Source organism: Pundamilia nyererei, unplaced genomic scaffold (genome assembly GCF_000239375.1).
Source record: "Pundamilia nyererei isolate P.nyererei 1_Seehausen unplaced genomic scaffold, PunNye1.0 scaffold00361, whole genome shotgun sequence".
NCBI classification, from domain to species: Eukaryota; Metazoa; Chordata; class Actinopteri; order Cichliformes; family Cichlidae; genus Pundamilia; species Pundamilia nyererei.
Window position 1 is genome coordinate 78,865 of NW_005187762.1, and position 18,414 is coordinate 97,278.

The 18,414-nt window shown below is 41.7% G+C and overlaps 1 protein-coding gene across 3 annotated transcripts; it reads right to left on the reverse strand.

Moving 5' to 3' along the window:
* Window positions 1-721: 721 nt before the first annotated feature.
* Window positions 722-17,114, reverse strand: LOC102214583 (SH2 domain-containing protein 1B). Of its 3 annotated transcripts, none has more exons than XM_005752443.1 (6): window positions 16,869-17,114; window positions 10,701-10,821; window positions 10,447-10,582; window positions 9,245-9,308; window positions 2,872-3,121; window positions 722-2,770 (listed from the first exon to the last, which is right to left on the reverse strand). In XM_005752443.1, the coding sequence occupies exons 3-6, from the start codon at window positions 10,551-10,553 to the stop codon at window positions 2,730-2,732; spliced, it is 462 nt and encodes a 153-aa protein (XP_005752500.1). In that variant the 5' UTR covers window positions 10,554-10,582; window positions 10,701-10,821; window positions 16,869-17,114; the 3' UTR covers window positions 722-2,729. The 3 variants fall into 3 exon arrangements, with proteins under 3 accessions (XP_005752500.1, XP_005752499.1, XP_005752498.1); XM_005752442.1 differs by having other exon boundaries at window positions 10,447-10,616; XM_005752441.1 differs by having other exon boundaries at window positions 10,447-10,821.
* Between the last annotated feature and the right edge of the window lie 1,300 nt (window positions 17,115-18,414).

Consider the following 18,414-nt stretch of genomic DNA (forward strand, 5'->3'; position numbering starts at 1 on the left):
TTATTGTTTAATCTTCTTTAATCTTCTGGGTCCTCTTTTTTCATAACAAATGATCCCCACAGATTGTGATACTGACACCTCCAGGCCATGCTGCAACTCTCTGAGGTGGCTGTTTGACTGAAGCATCTTGATGGGAATCGCCTAAAATCCTAAAATAAGCAGTCTCAAGGACCAGAGACGAACACAGCTTTAGCACAGCGGTGCAGTGGTTAGCACTGTTGCTTCACAACAAGAAGGTCCTGAGTTTGACTCCACCATCTGCCTGGGATTGACTTCACAGTCCAGTCCTCTGCCTGTCAACCTTTGATGCATCCATGCACCTCCTCTGTGGTCTCCATCTCTTCCTTCAGCCTTGCAGCTGGAGGAAAGTCACCATACTTTGTCCAGTATTTCTACTATCCTTCCTCTGCACATGGCTATTTAAGTATTTCGGCCTTCCCTCTCTAACTTTGTCTTCAAACTGCCGAGCTGTCCCTCTGATCTAACCCTTTCTAATCTTGTCCATTCTGGTCACTCACAATCAAACTTGAAATCTTTAACTCTACCCCTTTTGTCAGTCCCACCACCTCAAAACCGCACATCGTAGCAGGTCTCAGCACCACATTGTAAACCTCCCCTTTCACTCTTGCTGCTGACCTTCTGCCACAAATCACCCCTGACTCTGAACTATTCAGAGTCAGAGTCGAACTTTTGTTCATGCTCCAAAAAACAAGCAAAAAGATGATATTTAAATTTTTATTTATTTTTATGAGCGAAAAAGTCACATAGCAGGAAAAGCAGAGTATTTGATTTGATTTTACTGGATTTATTAATAACATCAATGCAGTTTTGAGACAGTGCAAAGACTGAACCCTTCAACAGAGTTTTCATTTAATTTCTCTTTCATTCAACCAGCTTCCACTTCCCTTTGCTGTCATTTTGGTCATTTCAGGCATTTCCTTGATACTTCCTGTTGCAGTCTTCCCTTCTTTTCTTTTCTTTACTTTTTTAGTGTGTATTTTTTCCTTCATGCATGACCTTTTTCCTCATCTCTCACTAAATATTATTAGTGCAACACTTTTCTTCCTGCATACACTCTTATACAAACACAATAAGAACCAAAGGGCCCAGATTATGGAAAAGGTTGAAGAAAAGATCACCTATAGAAATTAATTTTCAGACTTTTAAACCAAACCACAGATTCAGCCGATTTGAAGGTTTAGGAGCTACAACCAGAGGGCTGATCTAATGTATGCAAAAGAACTTCTCTAAACGCATTAACAAGTGTCAGCTAAGAACAGGAAACTGAAACAGTTCACACGGCTCACCAAAATCAGACAACAGAAAATGAAAACAACTAGTCTCGATTTCTGCTGCGACATTCACACGGTAGGGTCAGAACACGACGGCACGGATCCTCCTGCCTCGTATGTTCGAGCCGCAGGTTTAATGATGCGGGGGATATTTTCTTGGCACACTTTGAGCTTCTTAGTATCAGCTGAGGATCATTTGACAAGCACAGCCTACCTGAGTATTGTTACTGCCCGTCTCCATCTCTTTATGAACACAGCACCTTCCAGCAGAATAACAGGACATGTCACAAACCTCAAAGCATCTCAAACTGTTTTTTGAGCATGAAAGTGAGCTCACTGCACCCTCCTCAGTCACCAGATCTCAATCCAATAGAGCAATAGAGATGTGGTGGAGGGAGCTCCACCTCATGGATGTGACGCTGTGATGTCAACATGGACCAAAATCTCAGAGGAATGTCTTCAGCAACTTGTTGAATAAAACTATTCTGACAGTAAAAATGTATATTTATATTGACGTCACTAATATAAAAATACTAAACACATTCTGAATTACTAAAGAAAACAAGGAAGAAGGAAGTCACTTTGTGAATGTCCAGGCTTTCCAGCACGTTGCGCTGGAGCCACAGTGACGCATCATATTTTGGAGTGATTTCAGTTTTAGAGATTCAGGACTTCTCTGACAAATGTGCAGTGTGAGACATTTTATTTCATTTTGCTGCCACGGACAGTTTCTTTTTGTCTTTAATTAGTAGACGTATGCACAAAATAAATCTAAACCACGTCGGCGAGCTCTGTACCTCACGGGAAAAATAAAGAGTAAACCTCACAGAACAACATTAACCTTAAAGCATTTAGATGGAAAATAAACCGCTAGAGTTTGTTCATCGTGCTTTTCATAAGGATGAGTTTCTTCCTGCCCACTTTCTGCTCCTCGTTTCATAAACCAGGTGACAGCATCGCACCAAATACATAATTTTGTTGCAATAAAAAATATACATAAATCTATATTTACATATGCTTTTGATAATAAAAACAACAAAACCTAAAAGTTTATCACTTGGGTGGATCCACGAGCGGCCTGGCTCCTTCGGCCCAGGAACCAGTGGAATAACTTAAAACAGCTGTTTCGTCTCAGGTTTGTGACAGTATTGCAGTTAGTTCATGACCAGATGACGTCAGTGGAGGAAAAAGGACGATGGAGTTACTGCAGATCATCCTGATGGGAGCACTGAGGCTGCATTTCTTCAAATCCAGTGCATCTCCTGGAATCCTGATCCAAGAGCATTTTGAATAGTTCAGCTGCAGTAAAAGCTTTGATACCCTTGTAGCACACAGTGTGTATACGTCCACATGTCATCATCCTGAATAAGATCCAGCCTGTGAGCTTCTTGTCACTGATTTCCCCCAAACATCTCATTTGGTGTTTGATGGCCGACGTTAATCAGGAAGGACTTCGACGTACTCAGACTCAGGAGCATCTGAATAAACAGAGCGAAGGTCAAACACACAAACCAAAGAAGATGCTGCGAGACAGAAATAGGACAGAAAAGAACAGAAACGGAGAAAATGTCAGGCGTACTCTCGTAATCATGTTCTTCCTCGGGTACGGTGTCAGGCTGCCTCCATGGCTCACGTTCAGTCCTGCGCGGCCTTTGTTCAGGTGACTTTGAAGGCTGTGCTTGCAGCTCTCTCTGTGGCTGGATCAGCAAGGCCGTCTTCCTTTTGACTGAGTGGCGCAGATGCATGGCCAGACCCTGGTTCTTCCTCTTGTAGTGACGAATCAGATCGTCAATAGTCTTAAAAAATGTCTCATCCAAACCCCCCGCTGTCTGATGAAACAAGAACAGCATAAAGTAAATATAACAAAGGTCCATCATCCTCCAAAAATCAGCCGAGTAATCACAGTTACAAGATGAGCTGTTTAAAAATAAAGTGTAAAATATCACCGTTTTATTTAAGCAGCTAGTGCTCTCACATGGTGAGATGACCCTCGAACATTTGTCCAAAAAAACCTTGTTTCTTTGGCTTTTATTTTGAATTTCGGGTTGAGGTTGCGACACTCGGAGTGGGTGTGAAGCAGTTTTTAACAAGGCCTATCTGTTTTTCACGCCTGAAGATTTCCTGTGGCTATCTCCTTTATTTATGAGGCACTACTTTGTGTTTCGAAGGCTTGTAACTTTGAAAACATTTAAAACATTTGTACTATTAAAGCAAATTATTGTCTTTTTTTCTTTTCTTTTTTTGTTTGAAAAACATCCAGAACATCAGAAAAAGTGCCAATTTCACCACGTTTTGCTTGAGCACACCAAAGATTCAGTTGATAAAGATGAACTGAATATCAGTTTATGGGCCGGGTGGGGTCTACACCAGCTGTGACAGGGCCAGAGGTGGGGTACACTCTGCAGCCAGTGTATTCAACTTATTTCCTTGAAACATCGTTTAAAGAATTTCAAGACTATAAAAACGTTCACTCAACAAATTGTCAGAAGCAGAATGATGGTGCGATAAACGTTGTTGAACTTTATGTGTGTCATGTTCCCAGCACCGCTTCAGTTTAACAGTTTTCTTATTATAATTGTTGTTGTGGCCAAAGCTGACACATACTGAAAGTTATGGTTGGATGATCAGACGATAGACATCACAAGTAGGTTTTGCTGCATCAGGAACTCCTTTAAGGCTTTCAGCACCTAACAGGTAGGAGCTGTTCTGGGAGCACGAGGGAAACCCACACAACTGTGGTTGTTCACTGTTGTGCAACACATGTGAACAAAATAGGGGGAAAAAGTCAGTGTCACTTTTCCACAGCAAACTATGACATCATCAAATGTTTTGCTTTTAAAGAGCGTGAAGAGTTCAATGAGAGACCAACGCTCAGTCTTTGGCTACAGTCTTCATGTAGGACCCCTCGCTTTTAATATGACTGTCATTTGTGACTTTTAAAGGGGGTTTCCACTGCACTTCTGAATATTTACTACTTCGTTTGGAACCAACTGAATTTGAAGTTGGACTTTCCCAAACCTCAAGTGTTTATTTGTTTGTTTTTTTATGAGGTTTTCGTCAAAACTTGAAAATACAGTCGATGTAAAAATTAAGGAAACTACGGTTTTATAAGAATAACAAATAATGAATCTAGTTCTTATCTGTTCTTAAAGTTATATAACCTCAGAAGAAGTCCTGTATGATGACTTGTGACATATTGTTACGGCGTGGTGTAATATTGGCAAAGACTAAAACAAAATGCAGAAGTTGTGTTTTTTAAAACTCAGTGCATGCCTTCATCCAGTAGCTTGTTGAACCACCTTTACCAGCAATACTTTGCAATAGTTTTCTGTGTGACTGAGTGCATGAGTCTCTCACATGCTGGTGGAGGAATTTTAGCCCGCTCGTCTTTAGAGTTGCTTCAGTTCTGTGAGGTTTGTGGTTATTCGTTTATGCGCAGCTCTCTTAAGTTCCTCCCACAGCATCTCAGTCGGGTTGCGGTGTGGACTTTGACTGGTCCTTTGCAGCCTGTTTATTCATTTCTTTTTCAGGTCGCTCTTTTGTACATTTGCTGCTGTGCTTGGGATCATTGTCCTGCTGTATGACCCGTTTTCAGACCGATGGCCTCATATTTGACCATAGAATACTTTGGTACACAGAGGTGTTCATGGACACTCAGTGACTGTAAGGTGGCTACAAAACAAGCTGAAACAAGCTGAAACAACAAGCTGAAACAAGCCATATTCCTTCTGTCTTCTTCTAATTGTACTTTCATGAACTTTAATATTTAAAAGGTTACCTGAGCACACACACCTGCAAACGTCTCCTTTCATAGAAAACAAATTAATCAAGTGCATTTGTAGATTTACTGATTTTGAGACCAGACTATCTCAAGTCCTGCTAAGACTGTTGAATGAAAAGTCAGCTGGTAACAATACATTTTTGTCAGTTGCATTCTCAGACATGGCTGTCTCGTAAATTATGCAAAAGCACTGAAGCACAAGATTCATTCTAATGGGAGAAGTTACATTATTTCAAAAAGACCATAAAAAGGCCAACAACAACAACAACAACTGTTTTCCTTTACTTATTAGCAAAGGAAGTATTGTAGAATAGTGAAATAGATCGTAAAATTACAATAAATATATCTTTAAATATTTAAATCACCCCCTAATAATAGATAATCGTAGGGGGAAAAGTGAAACCTCCAGAAGCCACATCCTGAGACTGAGCCCACGGGTTCACTTTTAAAGTAGGACAGCTCACGCACGCCGGCAGCAGTTGAATAAATCTGTGGCTTTTATGTTTTTATACACTTATTTTTTTGCGTGTTGTGGAAAAAACTGACTCTGATAAAATGATGCCCTTCAGTGTGGGGTCTAACCAACGTCAGAGGAGTTTCCTGTGGGGAGACTTCACGACAACTGACTTTCCATGATCGAGGTGAAATGTTCATGTACAGTCAGCTGTTTAGCGTTTGTTTTCCATTTTTAAAGGCACGGGAAAGACTCTGAGATAAACAGAAAACGAGCTGAACTTCAACAACGATTAACAGACAGATGGAAACATTTAAAGGAAACATTGGTGACGTTTAAAGCTCCAAACTGATTTTGTGCAGACGCGGTGATGAGACCAAAGTATTTTCCTCTTTTGAATGGAACTCAAAGCACAGTAAAAACATGTACAAAATGTAAACATCTATAGCAGATTAAACTATTGTAACTGGTTTTGCCATTAACTTTGTGTTTTCCTTTTCTCAGCAAACAACTTTTTTTTGAAATCCTGTAAAATAAAGTGCACAGTGAAGGACTGATTTGAGTCTCATTCACTCAGTTGCACTTTTTGTCTGTGACTGAGTGCTTTTGTTTGACTTCACTCATGCTGGTCACACACTGGCCCAGAAGCTTTCACCACAATACTTTGACATACAGACTGGAGGTGCCGGGGACTGAACCACTGACCTTCCTGGTGGGAGCCGCCCGCTCTGAGCCCCAGCCGCCAATATGGCTCCTCAGGGATTACTAATAGCTCCTCTGTTTTTTTAACATGACGTATTTTCTTTCTCGTTATAGTTTGTGGTGAGATGTTTGATAAGCACTTTGTTAGCAGCTGGCTCACAGCATTACGCTGTTTACCACTATCGTCTCGCCCTGTGTTTGTGGTGGACGGCTGGTGCAGGTTTCAGCCGCCTGGCAATTTGATGAAATGCTAAGAAATGAATTCATGGACTTTTTAATGATGTTTTTCAGTTTGAGGAGTAAAACTAGAAGATCATTGCACATAGATTTAAACATTTTTAAATGTAATAATTATATATACCCTCTTTGATAAGAAATAAGATTCAAATTGTAGGAATGTTTGGCTGATGCAGCTCCACAGTTTTAACCGGTATGCACGAGGTAAGAAACACGTGTTGCCATCGTCGTTTTATCTATGAAGAGTAAAACATACTTTAACTGGATTTAGAACAGATTCTGCTAAAATACAGACAGAATTTTCTCCCTTATTTTTTGGTGAAATAAATTTTGGAGTCCATCAGCCTCTATTTTTTTATCTTTCTTTCTTTCTCGCACTTTTAATATCTTTCTTTTTCATATTATTTTGTTTTTGTGGCGTCGTGAGTTTGTTCCTCTGACATGTCGCGTGTGTTTTTGAGTTTCTGTCCGTGAACCAAATACAAATTATTTGAAGACAACATCTTGATAACATCTCATCACTTTCTCAACATCTTCAGAAAATGATAAGAACATTTTTTTCCGAAATAGAATGACGGCTAACTGAGCAAATAATTATTTGATTATTTGATTATTTTGATATTTCTGATTAAACAGAACGCTTCTGATCATGAAAATAATTTTTGCTGGCTCTGGGAGGAGCTTGGACTTGTCCTGCTCGTAGTATGTTGGCTTGAATAGAAATATGAAAGCTTAGGTGCAGGATAGCACTTTGAGCTCTTTATAATGTTTGTAAATTTGCTTCTTTGCGTCCTCTGGTGTTGATGGCAAACTGTCCTGCTGGGGTGAGTTGTTGGGTTGTTTACCAGCTGTGGTTTTATCTGTTTAAAACTGAAACCTGCTGAAATACTCAAATTTAAAAAAACCAGTAAAATATATGAAACTTGTGTGGTTGTGTTTTGTTGGTACTGACGTTGTCTGTAATTTTGTGTAACTGTGCGATTGTTCTTTATGTAAACTTCGTACAGTTCTGCCTCCCTTCACTCGTCTTTTGAGTGCAACTCATTTACCAAGAAACAGACAAAACAAAGGATAAAGATGGCACAGCGACAGAATAATGTTAACCTTGACAGTCACATCTTCACAGCTCTACCATTTAAAACATCTACGCTCTCAGAACTACTCGGCTTGCTCGGAGAGGGTCATGTCGTTTAGGGGTTTTCTCTGTTCACCTGACACTACAAAGGACCCTGCTCTGGGATTATTCGAGGAACTGTGGTTAATTTTTCTGAGGACGCTTTGACGTCTGAGTTTCAACAAACGCTTACTGGAGAAAAAATACGAGTTTCTTATTAAAATTGTTCCCCAAAGATGTGCCACCGAACATCCGTTTTATGCTCTGCTTCAGTTTTTAATTATTTGTTTCATGTTAGTTATTTGAAATACAATCTAAATGAATTTATATTATATTACATCCACGCTCCATATTTGGAAGTCAGAGCGTGGAAGAGGAGAGCTTTCTCAGATGTTCTCAGACATAAGATAAGGTCTCAGTAGCTCCGACTAATGAGCAGGAGCTTGTGCCTGTAACTGGCTTTACTAGAAACAGCAAAGATGGACAGGAAAGCAGAGGGGAAGACATGCAGCACTTCAACCCGGGTTGGCCACTTGCTCATCCGACTGTGCTAAGCCGGCGCCGAGACCTGTTTTTGAGTTTTGCTAATTTTATGATAGCAAATAGCTTAACTGACATGTCATTATTGTTTATTTTAGTCTAAAATATTACATATTCAAAAAGAAATATTTTCTATGTATAGATCACATATGCAAATATGTTTAAATATACATACACTACATGGACTAATCCTCAATTAATTTTTGAATTGAGGTTTGAATTGAGGCTCTCAAAGCCACAGGCATGTAAAAATCACAATCCACCTAGCCAATCAGTCGGTCTTTAGAAACACCACTGAATTCGAGTGTGGTGCTATAATAGGATGAGACTGTTGCAACAAATCAGTCAGTGACATTTCTTCCTTTCCACAGTTAGCTTTAGCTGGTGTTATTGCGAGGCCGAAGCATTTGGAAACCACAGAAACCCAAACACGAAGAAAACATCATGTGGAGTTCCAGCACAGGCTCGCTGAGTGCTGCATCACGCAGAAGAGTCACCAGCGCTTTGCTGTCTCAATAACTACAGAGCTGCAAACCTCATCTGGCATCAACATCGGCACACAAACTGCAGCAGGCAGCTTCGTGGCACAGGCGTCAACTTTGTTGGGGTCTGTGTTCACAGGTGCACACCTTTGAGGACAATGATAACAGGGCATCGCTATTGCTCATTTGGTTGAGCTAGTGACTCATATGACCTACTGCAGGTGCCGCACAAGCAGGTGCCTGGGTTTGAGCCTGCCCCAGACCATTTCCTGCACATCATCACGCTCTCCCTGCCTTCCTGTCGACTCTTTGTGCTTTCCTATCAAAAAAGGCTAAAATGCATAAAACAATAATGAGGATGAGGCGTCCAAATAAACTTTACACCACACAAAGTGATTCCTTAAAGGACGCTTGGCAGGAGGCGGCCCCTCGAAGAGCATTTTTGAATAGAAAAGACTCTCCTGCTTCTAAGAGTAAATATTTTACCGCTTGATTTAAAATCCTGCAGCGTGATTGCTGGGAAAGAGCATTTAGAGTCTCAGTGTACTGCAAACACAGAACAAGGAATAATTCTGAATTCAAGGACCTGGCTGCAGCTGCAAATGTTTCTGCATGTGGTCATTTGTGTGTGTGTTCTTTTACCAGGAGGGTGTAGTATCCATTGTGTGACTGCAGCAGTCTGTAGGTGTACACCACCTTCTGTTTACTGAAAGAAAAGGAGATTTATGCTGCTGTTAGAGGACCACAGAAGAAGCAAGGTTAAGGAAAAAAATGTTCATTTAGACGTGTGTAAAAAACCTTTTATGCAACAAAATTCTGACTTTGTTTGTTCACACAAAATAAAAGAGGAAGAAGAACACATGGTCACATGACTCAATTTTCTCATAGTTTGAATCTTCTCATCAGTAATAAGCAGCTTCCTTAACAACTACACAAACAGAAAACGTTGGCAGTGCACAAAAAAAGGTTATGCAAATTTTAATGTACTTTTTACTTGTATGTAAACACTACGTGCAGGTCATGGAAAAAAGATGCAGAAGCAGCAACGAGCTAGAGTGGAACCTTACTTGACCACAGCTGATATTGTGGTATTTGTGTAGGTGTACACTTCCTAGAGTAATAATACCCACGCAAAAACGTTCTTATCGTGATTTTTATAGAGTATAATCTGCTTAGATCAACGGAACATCTTTTGCCTCTAATATAATTCATAGAATTGCTAAATGCTCCCTGCTGTCAACACAGCAGAGGTTAGGAAAAACCTGCATGCACACTGCTGCATCAGCAAAAAGATCTGGTTACGTTTTTCCATTATTGCTTTTATTCAACGGCCTTTCTTAACAAAGCTCATTAAAACTAAATTCCCTGGTTTATTATATTAAAATACTCTCTTCCCCCTTTGACGCTCGCTACAGAGGATTTTAGGTCACTGTATTCACCTCATTCCTCACTGCCCAAACGCTTCACATCCTTATGAGGTTTTCAGAGACAGAAAGAGAGCGAGGTTTGAATTTGATTTGAGGGAGCACTTTTATTTGTTTAGTCCTCCTAAACCAAAGTCACATTAGAGTCCTCTTTTCCTCATCGCGTTCTTCTCAGAATTAAAGCGATTTAACTTAAAAAGTCTCCTATCAATCATGAATCTGCAGACAGAACCACCAGGAGGATGGTTACAAGGTTAGCCTACCTGACAACCTGCTATGAATGATACCATATTCTATATCAGGCATCATATTCCAATGATACCATAGAGTGTCTTTACCTATGAAGCTGTTAAAAGAAAGAAGTTTTGATAAAGGTAAGTCTGGTGTATGGAGCCTGACTCCGTGGTGCAGAGTACTTACTAGACACAAAGACACATGGCTCCCTGGATGGTCTCGCTGTCTCGGATCAGGTAAGCTCCATCCTTGTTCTTCTTTCCCAGCAAATCCTCACACTCCTTCTTAGTCATGGCGCCATGGTAGCACACAGGCAGAGCTGCTGCCATGGTGAAGAGAAGCCAGCAGACAACCGACTGACATGAACAAGCCAAAACACCTCTCAGCAACTTCTGCTTTCTCAAAACAGGCTCATTTCCAAGAACTGTCTGAGAACTCACTGTCTGAGTTCCCTCGGAGAGCAAGCAGGGGCCATAAAAGAGCTCAGTCCAGGTTCCTGGTGGGAAACGACGGGATGAAGGAGGTGAGCAGAGAGAGGTCGGTGCGCAGCGCTTGGAGGCACTGAGCAGAATGAGAAGAGAGAAGAAAGCCGCTCACACTAAAGCAGTTTCACAGGAAGTGTGTAACGTGTGTGCGAACACGAGCGAGAGAGGAGAGAGAAAGTAACATCAGTGATATAACCAGCACACATGTGCAGGTATGTGCAGGATAGAACTGACTAATGTTTTTAGTTAAAGCAGAAGAATCAGAGACAGGTGAGAACAGGAAGTCAAAGAAAGATTTTGCTGATCGGTAAGCAGAGAATGTGTAAAGTCTGGTTACAAGCTTAGAAGAATGAATTACAAACTCATTTATATTATACTTTACATTCTAACGATGTCTTAGAGCGCCATTACTGTAAAACTATTAAAACAAACATTTTTGATAAAGGCAGGTCTGCCTCAGGATTCAGAGCAGAATCTGTTTAAGACATTTTACTGTCAAAACGGATTTGCAGGCTTCCTGGTTTTTATTTATTTTATTTTTTAACCGACTCTCATCAGTTATCACAAATATTTAATTGCCCTCGTAGCTTAACAGTCACAGATCGGGGGGTCACGGACCAACCTGCAGGCCTGTGTGGCTGAGAGCTCATTGTTACAAAGTCATGTGGTAGATCAGGTCAGCACAGAGCAAGTATCTTTTTGTTTGTTCAAGTTATCAGAATCAGAATACTTTATTAATCCCGAAGGAAATTACAGAATTATAGTTTCATCCATCCTGCTGCTTCTCCGTCTTCTGCAGGTGGAGGCCAGAGTAGCGGCGGGGTGGTGGTAGAGGCAGTCGGTAAGGTGCTGACCCTACTGTCGGTCGTCACCTTCCCCATTTCAGCCTAGATGTGTGTAAAGGTAAGAGAAGGGAAACCGCTCAGACGCAGGCTCTCGTTTCTGTAAATGAACTGTACTGAGAGGAAATCATGAGTCATCAGAGAGCAGAGCTAAAATATTAGCTGATAGAACATTTGTTTTATTTATTAAACAAAAATATGAAGTCCATTCATTGTGCAATAAATGTCGTTGTTTTGGGTGGGAGAGTTGGGGTTTGCATATTAAGTTCTAGAAACACTGAGTAAAAAAAGTGAATAAAAAAAGATTTTTATTGCAGCTTTTGGGCGTTTTTTATACAAACTTTGGGGGGAAACTATTTCTAGTCTTAAAAATTAAATGTTATTGTATTTCTCTAAGATAAAACTTAAAAACAAACAGGTATAAAAGCTTTTAAGTTCAAAGCCATATTTAGTCTGCTTAAAATACTAGATGGTTGCAGTGTCAGAGAGCAGCAAACCAACACGGGGGTTGCTGGCTTGAGCTTCTGTTTGTGTAGATGCTGCTGAACCGTCTCTGAGAGAAACCAGCAGAATAAAGCGCTAACCTTTTAACACACACATTTAACCCAGTCTGTACGAGGAAGCGGTGTGATGGTTTCTACAGGCAGAAGAGCCGCACACTTCTTCTCTGTGAGAGCAGCACAGCAAGAGGCCAGCTTTCCAAAACCTGAGCAAAATACTGCAGTTTTGTTGTATGTGTTAAAACTCTTGTCATAAATGCAATACTGTGCAAAAGTCATGAGCCACTTCACTTTCAGTAAAATTCATTGAAACGCGCAAACATGTGAAAAACAAAACAAAACTTTGTACAATTCTAATGAGCTTGAAAGTCAATATATGGTATGAGCACACTCATTCTTCAACACAGCCTGAACTCTCTGACGCAGCTTTCTGGTCATTTCTTTAAGAAGTCTTCAGGAATAGTTCTCCAGATATGCGGATACGCTTTTACTGCATTGGAAGTGTGTTTGGGATCATTGCAATGCTGAAGTGGACTTCCCTGTGTCCATAATTCCATCACTTCTGACTAGATAACAAACTCTGCTGCTTTGAAATGCAGCCTTAGATCATGACAGAGCAGAAGAGCACACAGGAGCTCTGCCAGAGAGGACGTTACAGAGGAGGTTAAAGAAGTCTAAGAGAGCAATATAGTTTGCATAGGCAACAGTATGGGTCTTATTTGTGTAGGAGGATGGAACCGCGATTGGGTCTGTGGGCGGTTGGTGGCAAACCAAGACTTAGTGAGAGCAGCAGGCAGAGAGTAGGCCGCCTGTTGATCAGGTGACAGGATCTTTTGACTAGTTACTGAGATCACGTGATGAAGTGGACAAGCTTGGTTTTGAGTTTCCAAGAGCGCTGCTGCAGGTAACTCGGAGAGATGAGGAGAGATGGCGTTACTACAAACAGGAGATTGCAAACAACAGTCACCACAGGTGGCCCAACGCTCACCATAACGCCAACAATGATCTGGCAAAGAACTGCTGTAACCTCCATCTGTGTTGAAACCAGGGCAGAAGGAAGGAACTGTGGGGAAGTTATTCCAAGAGGAGCAAGCCAGGAGTGTGGAGAATTATTGCTCAAGAGCACTTTAAAAAGTCTGGCTCCTTCTAAGCAAAACATAAAGACATCGGGGGAGATTTAAATGTAATGCTGTCACAGATAAAAAAAGAAAGATAAAAATAATTATCAGAATATAAACCCTCTCCAAAGCATTGACTACATATGGAGGTTATTTTCATGCTGCTCATTCAACCTTGTTCTTTCATAAAATTACACGAGCATTACAAAGAACATCATAAAAGAAGAACACACTATATCCAGCAGCAGGCTCTCTGCAGCCCTGCAGACCACATGAGTAAGCATCAGTTACATTTAATATATTCACCAGAGTTTAAAGTTGGTGTGTTTCCTTCACCCTCTGTGCAGAGTTTATGCACGTCAGCACGGTGAGCGGTGGCAGACTGAAGGCGGGCTGTAGGCCCACCTCATCCAATGTTAGAAACTGTCCTCCTGTTTTCTCTGCTACTTTTTCCACTAGTGCAACACAAGCAATAATTCTTCTTTCTTTACTTTTATTTGGCTTTCTAATCACTAATGATTACTCAGGAGAGAGAGTCTGCTCCGAACTTCTCAAATGTGAGCATTTGTTTGGTTTTCTGTCGTTGTTAATTCAATAACTTTGAGATGAGAAACCAAAAGTTCTTTAATTCTGGAAACCAACTAAAATCAGATGCAAAGCAAATAAATAAATGAAGCTGTTTAGTTAACTGACATTAAAATAATCTCGTATGGGCTCCTTCTTTTGCCTCGATGAACATACTTTGTTTTGTCATGTTTCTTGTATGTGTTTAGTGTTTTTAGCTGCTGAATCCCAATCTTCTGGATAAATAGAGTAAATTATCTGTGATTTAGAAGCCAGTCCTGCTTCATCAGGTGACTTTCACAGATGTGAAATGGAAACTTTCAGTCATCACTGCACAAAAACACTGTGAATGCACCCTCAGCTCTGTAGGATTCATCTTTGAATGTGTGAGTGTTTTGTGTTATGTTGATGAGCAGGTTGTGGTTGCTGTCGCCGGGCTGTTGAAGGACGAGCCAAAGGACCCGGTACCAGACGTTACTCTCCCTCTTCTGACCTGTAGCAACAAGACTTCAGCTTCTGTTTAATCGTTATGGGTGTAAATGTGCAGCGTTAGCTATGACGGAGTGGAAGGAAAAGCACGCTTTACTCTGAAACTACAGCTGAGATTCAGAACTATTAGAATAAATACAGGATCGTGCATCAAACAGAGTAACGTCAAGGTGGTTCTGTCATGATTGATTCTGCACACTGATGTTTCGTCACCTCTCCCTGCCTTCTGCTGTCACCAGGTCTTGACTGTGGATGCAGTGCTGTTGTGTTTTTCTCCCTTCATGTGGGTGATGCATGTTGTAAACGGCCCCCAGGCCGTGTTCTTGTTGGCCCAGACGGTTCCTGGTGCAGCTTTCACATTTATCCAGACTTGGGACCGGACGGATCTTCTGATACATCGATGCTGGGTTTGTATTTCCTCCTGGTTTGTTGCACTTTGCACCTCATATCATCACAAAGGTGTGCAGCTGAGTTTGGGGTGATTTCAGTAAGAGTTTACCTGCGAGTGCCATCTTTATTTTTCTTAAGTCTGCTGTCAGGTATAAGAAACATACGTTTTGTAAATACAACCTGCTGTGCCTGATTTGTCCTGCAGATGGCGCTGTGCCTCGAATTCAAATCGTGGGGAGTTCAGATGGAGCGGGTGGAGCTCAAAGCCCTGACACCCCCTGTTGATCTGCAGCGCTGCATGGCTTCAGAAGCCGTATCACAAACACATGGAGACATCTATCCTTATATACATATACAGCCTCACTGAGGCTAATTTAACAGAAATACACAAAGTATACAGACATGAAGTTCAGCTACACACCTGTGTGACGAATTAAAGGAAAAGCTATTATCACCTTCAGTGTACCCTGAACCTTAAAGTTGAAAAAAAAGAAGTTAAAATTTGTTCTTTATATTTACTGGTTTGTTTTAATGTTTTTAAAGTAAAACAAAACCATTTTAATGATTTTTTTTCTTCTACATTTTCTTTTATGTTCACATTTTTGTGCGTATTTTTAAAAAAAATCCCGTCTCGCCTCTGCAGGGTTGTCTTTATCCTTCAAGCTCGGGTCCTCTACCAGAGGCCTGGGAGCTTGAGGGTCCTGCACAGTATCTTAGCTGTTCCCAGGACTGCGCTCTTTCAGACAGAGATCTCCGATGTTGTTCCCGGGATCTGCTGGAGCCACTCGCCGAGCTTGGGGGTCACTGCATCGAGCGCTCCAATTACCTCTGGGTCACCCTCCAATTCTTCTCCAGCTCTTCTCTGAGCCCTTGGTATTTCTCCAGCTTCTCGTGTTCCTTCTTCCTGATATTGCTGTCATTCGGAACCGCTACATCGATCACTACGGCCGTCTTCTTCTGTTTGTCTACCACCACTATGTCCGGTTGGTTAGCCACCACCATGTTGTCCGTCTGTATCTGGAAGTCCCACAGGATCTTAGCTCGGTCATTCTCCACCACCCTTGGGGGCGTCTCCCATTTTGACCCCGGGACTTCCAGGTTATACTCGGCACAGATGTTCCTGTACACTATGCCGGCCACTTGGTTATGGCGTTCCATGTATGCCTTGCCTGCTAGCATCTTGCACCCTGCTGTTATGTGCTGGATTGTCTCTGGGGCATCTTTACACAGCCTGCACCTGGGGTCTTGTCTGGTGTGATAGACCCCAGCCTCTATGGATCTTGTGCTTAGAGCTTGTTCCTGTGCTGCCATGATTAGTGCCTCTGTGCTGTCTTTCAGTCCAGCTTTGTCCAGCCACTGGTAGGATTTCTGGATATCAGCCACCTGTCCTTCCATAATGGCGCCTCCTCCTTCTCGGGTTTCTGCTGCCCGAGGACACTGAGCATGTGGTTAGTTGGGGCCATCCTTCTGATGTACTCGTGGATGTTCATTGCCTCATCCTGGACTGTGGTGCTGACACTCACTAGTCCTCGGCCTCCTTCCTTCCTCTTAGCGTACAGCCTCAGAGTGCTGGAGCTGGGGTGAAACCCTCCATGCACGGTCAGGAGCTTCCCGGTCTTGATGTCAGTGGCTTCTATCTCCTCCTTCTTCAGCTTATTATCCCAGCAGGGTACCTGATCACGGCCAGGGCGTAGGTGTTGATAGCCCGGATGTTCTTGTTCTTCCATTCAGCTGACTCCTCAGGACTTGCCTGACCCTCTGCAGGTACTTGGCGGTTGCAGCTTTGCAAGTAGCCTCTTCCGATGTGCCTGTGGGATTCCCAGGTACTTGTAGCCATCCTCAATGTCTGTAGAGCTGCATCCACATCATCTAGCAGATCCTCAGAGGATATTTCACTTGTAACCAGCTACAGAGGGTCCAGGTTTCAAGCTTTGCCGTGATCCTATCTTTCAGGTCAGTTCCTCTTGCACTCAATGATCCTTCTTCATTCTTCTTCGTTACAAGCATGTTTTATTTAGATTTTTTATTTATTGGTGTTATAAAATCTTACATATATCAGGTTTAATAGTTTTACTGTTTCCATTTAAAATGACATTCACCTTTTCAGGCTTCTTTGAAGCACACATGTAAAGTTTAATGGTTTTATTGTGATCTGTAATTTAAACAAGTTGTACTAATAAAGTTAAAATAATATGTCCTGTGATCTTAACATGTCTGTACCTGCCCGTTCTTTCTGTTTGAGGTTATTGCAGCCAATGGGGAAGTGTCAGTATCCCACGCTTTGGTGAAGGCGGCGTCGACATGTGAAGGAAACACGGTGGCGTTACAGCTGAGATTCCTGCAGTCACTGCTGTCCATGAAGAGCAGCGCGCGGTCCGTCGCGGTCTCCCCCGTCCCTACAGAACTCCCGGATGTCGCCGTTTCCTCGCTGCCTCAGCTCCTCACAAACATCAAAACTCTGCAGCTACTTTCTGGAAAAATAAAAAAGTTTACGTTTGAACCAGAATGTGAAAGAGAAAGAAGCCAAAGGAACAAACCTGTCTGAGCATTCAGCGCTCTCACTGTTGCACTAACTGTAAAGTGTAAACAAGTGATGTCACACCCAGTGTTTGTATTTGTGGAATGTCTGAATTTTGGTTCCCGCCAAGCACCACGTCACTTTGGACAGATGTGTTAATGTACTGCACGAAGCATAAAACTTTTCCTCTGTTTTATTCAGAGCTTCACCTTCAGACTTTGTGGGAAAGTCATCTATGATAAAGCCATATAAGCATGTTACTGTTTATTACACTCATTTCAATTGATTTGTTGCCACTAAGACATTTGAGTGTTTTTCTTTTTCTGCTTGACCCAAGATGACAATGAAACACCCTGGAGACAGAAAGGAATATCCAGAGGAAGTAAAGCTCTGGTCTCTGGATCACTCAAAGTCTCAAACGGTCTGCTTTGATGGCGTGTAGCATAACATCCTGGAGTGGAGGCAGGCTAGCAGTCTGTGTCCTCCACCATTTTTCAGATATTTACCCGTTTCTGCCCAAGTCCCCGCTGGATGAAGCAGCCCAATCCGTCAGGATGGATCCCATCCTGACATCAGCCAAAATCTGTGCCTCAGTAAATCACAGCTGATTTGGCAGCACTAAGGCAATTTAACAATATTATGCAAGTTGGTTTTAATGAAGTTGATCATAGTTTTAAAAGCAAACAGGTTGAGGTTCTGCCTCACTTCATTGCTGCAGCTCAAGCCGTCAAGATGTTATGACACCGGCTCGGATTTGGCGAGGGAATCTCCCGCGCTGCAGCTCACGGTGCCAGAGAACGGATCCATGATGAGACATCCCATTACCATTACATAATACTCTAACAGCGACATGAATATGCCCCGGTTCAGTGGTTACGATGTGATAATCTGAGCAGGAGGCACAGATTAGCTGAAGAGTCCAATAATAGAACATCCAGCTCCTTCGAGTCAGCTGACCCTACCTTCAGATTATAAAGCCAGTATTATTATTCTGAACATGCTACCAAAGTATAAACCTGCGGTACTTTGAATTTACTTCACAAATTCCATTATATGTTCTTTTCTACACAGTAACACTGCACATTTTATAGATGTTTAATTAGTACTTATAGGGGACATTAAAAACTGAAACTTTAAAGGACTTTAAAATCTAGAAAATAAGATTTGCTTTAATTTAAAAAATTAATATTTTTAATTGATTATATTAAGTAATAATTATTAGACCTCTCCGTGAATCGCTACCTTATC

Coding starts and splice junctions, on each gene's coding strand:
- LOC102214583 (XM_005752442.1), bottom strand. CDS start 10,589: ATGGCAGCAGCTCTGCCTGTGTGCTACCATGGCGCCATGACTAAGAAG. Junction 3,122..9,244: donor ATGGATACTACACCCTCCTG/GTAAAAGAACAC, acceptor TTGTTTCATCAG/ACAGCGGGGGGTTTGGATGA. Junction 2,771..2,871: donor GGAAGAACATGATTACGAGA/GTACGCCTGACA, acceptor CTGTTTATTCAG/ATGCTCCTGAGTCTGAGTAC.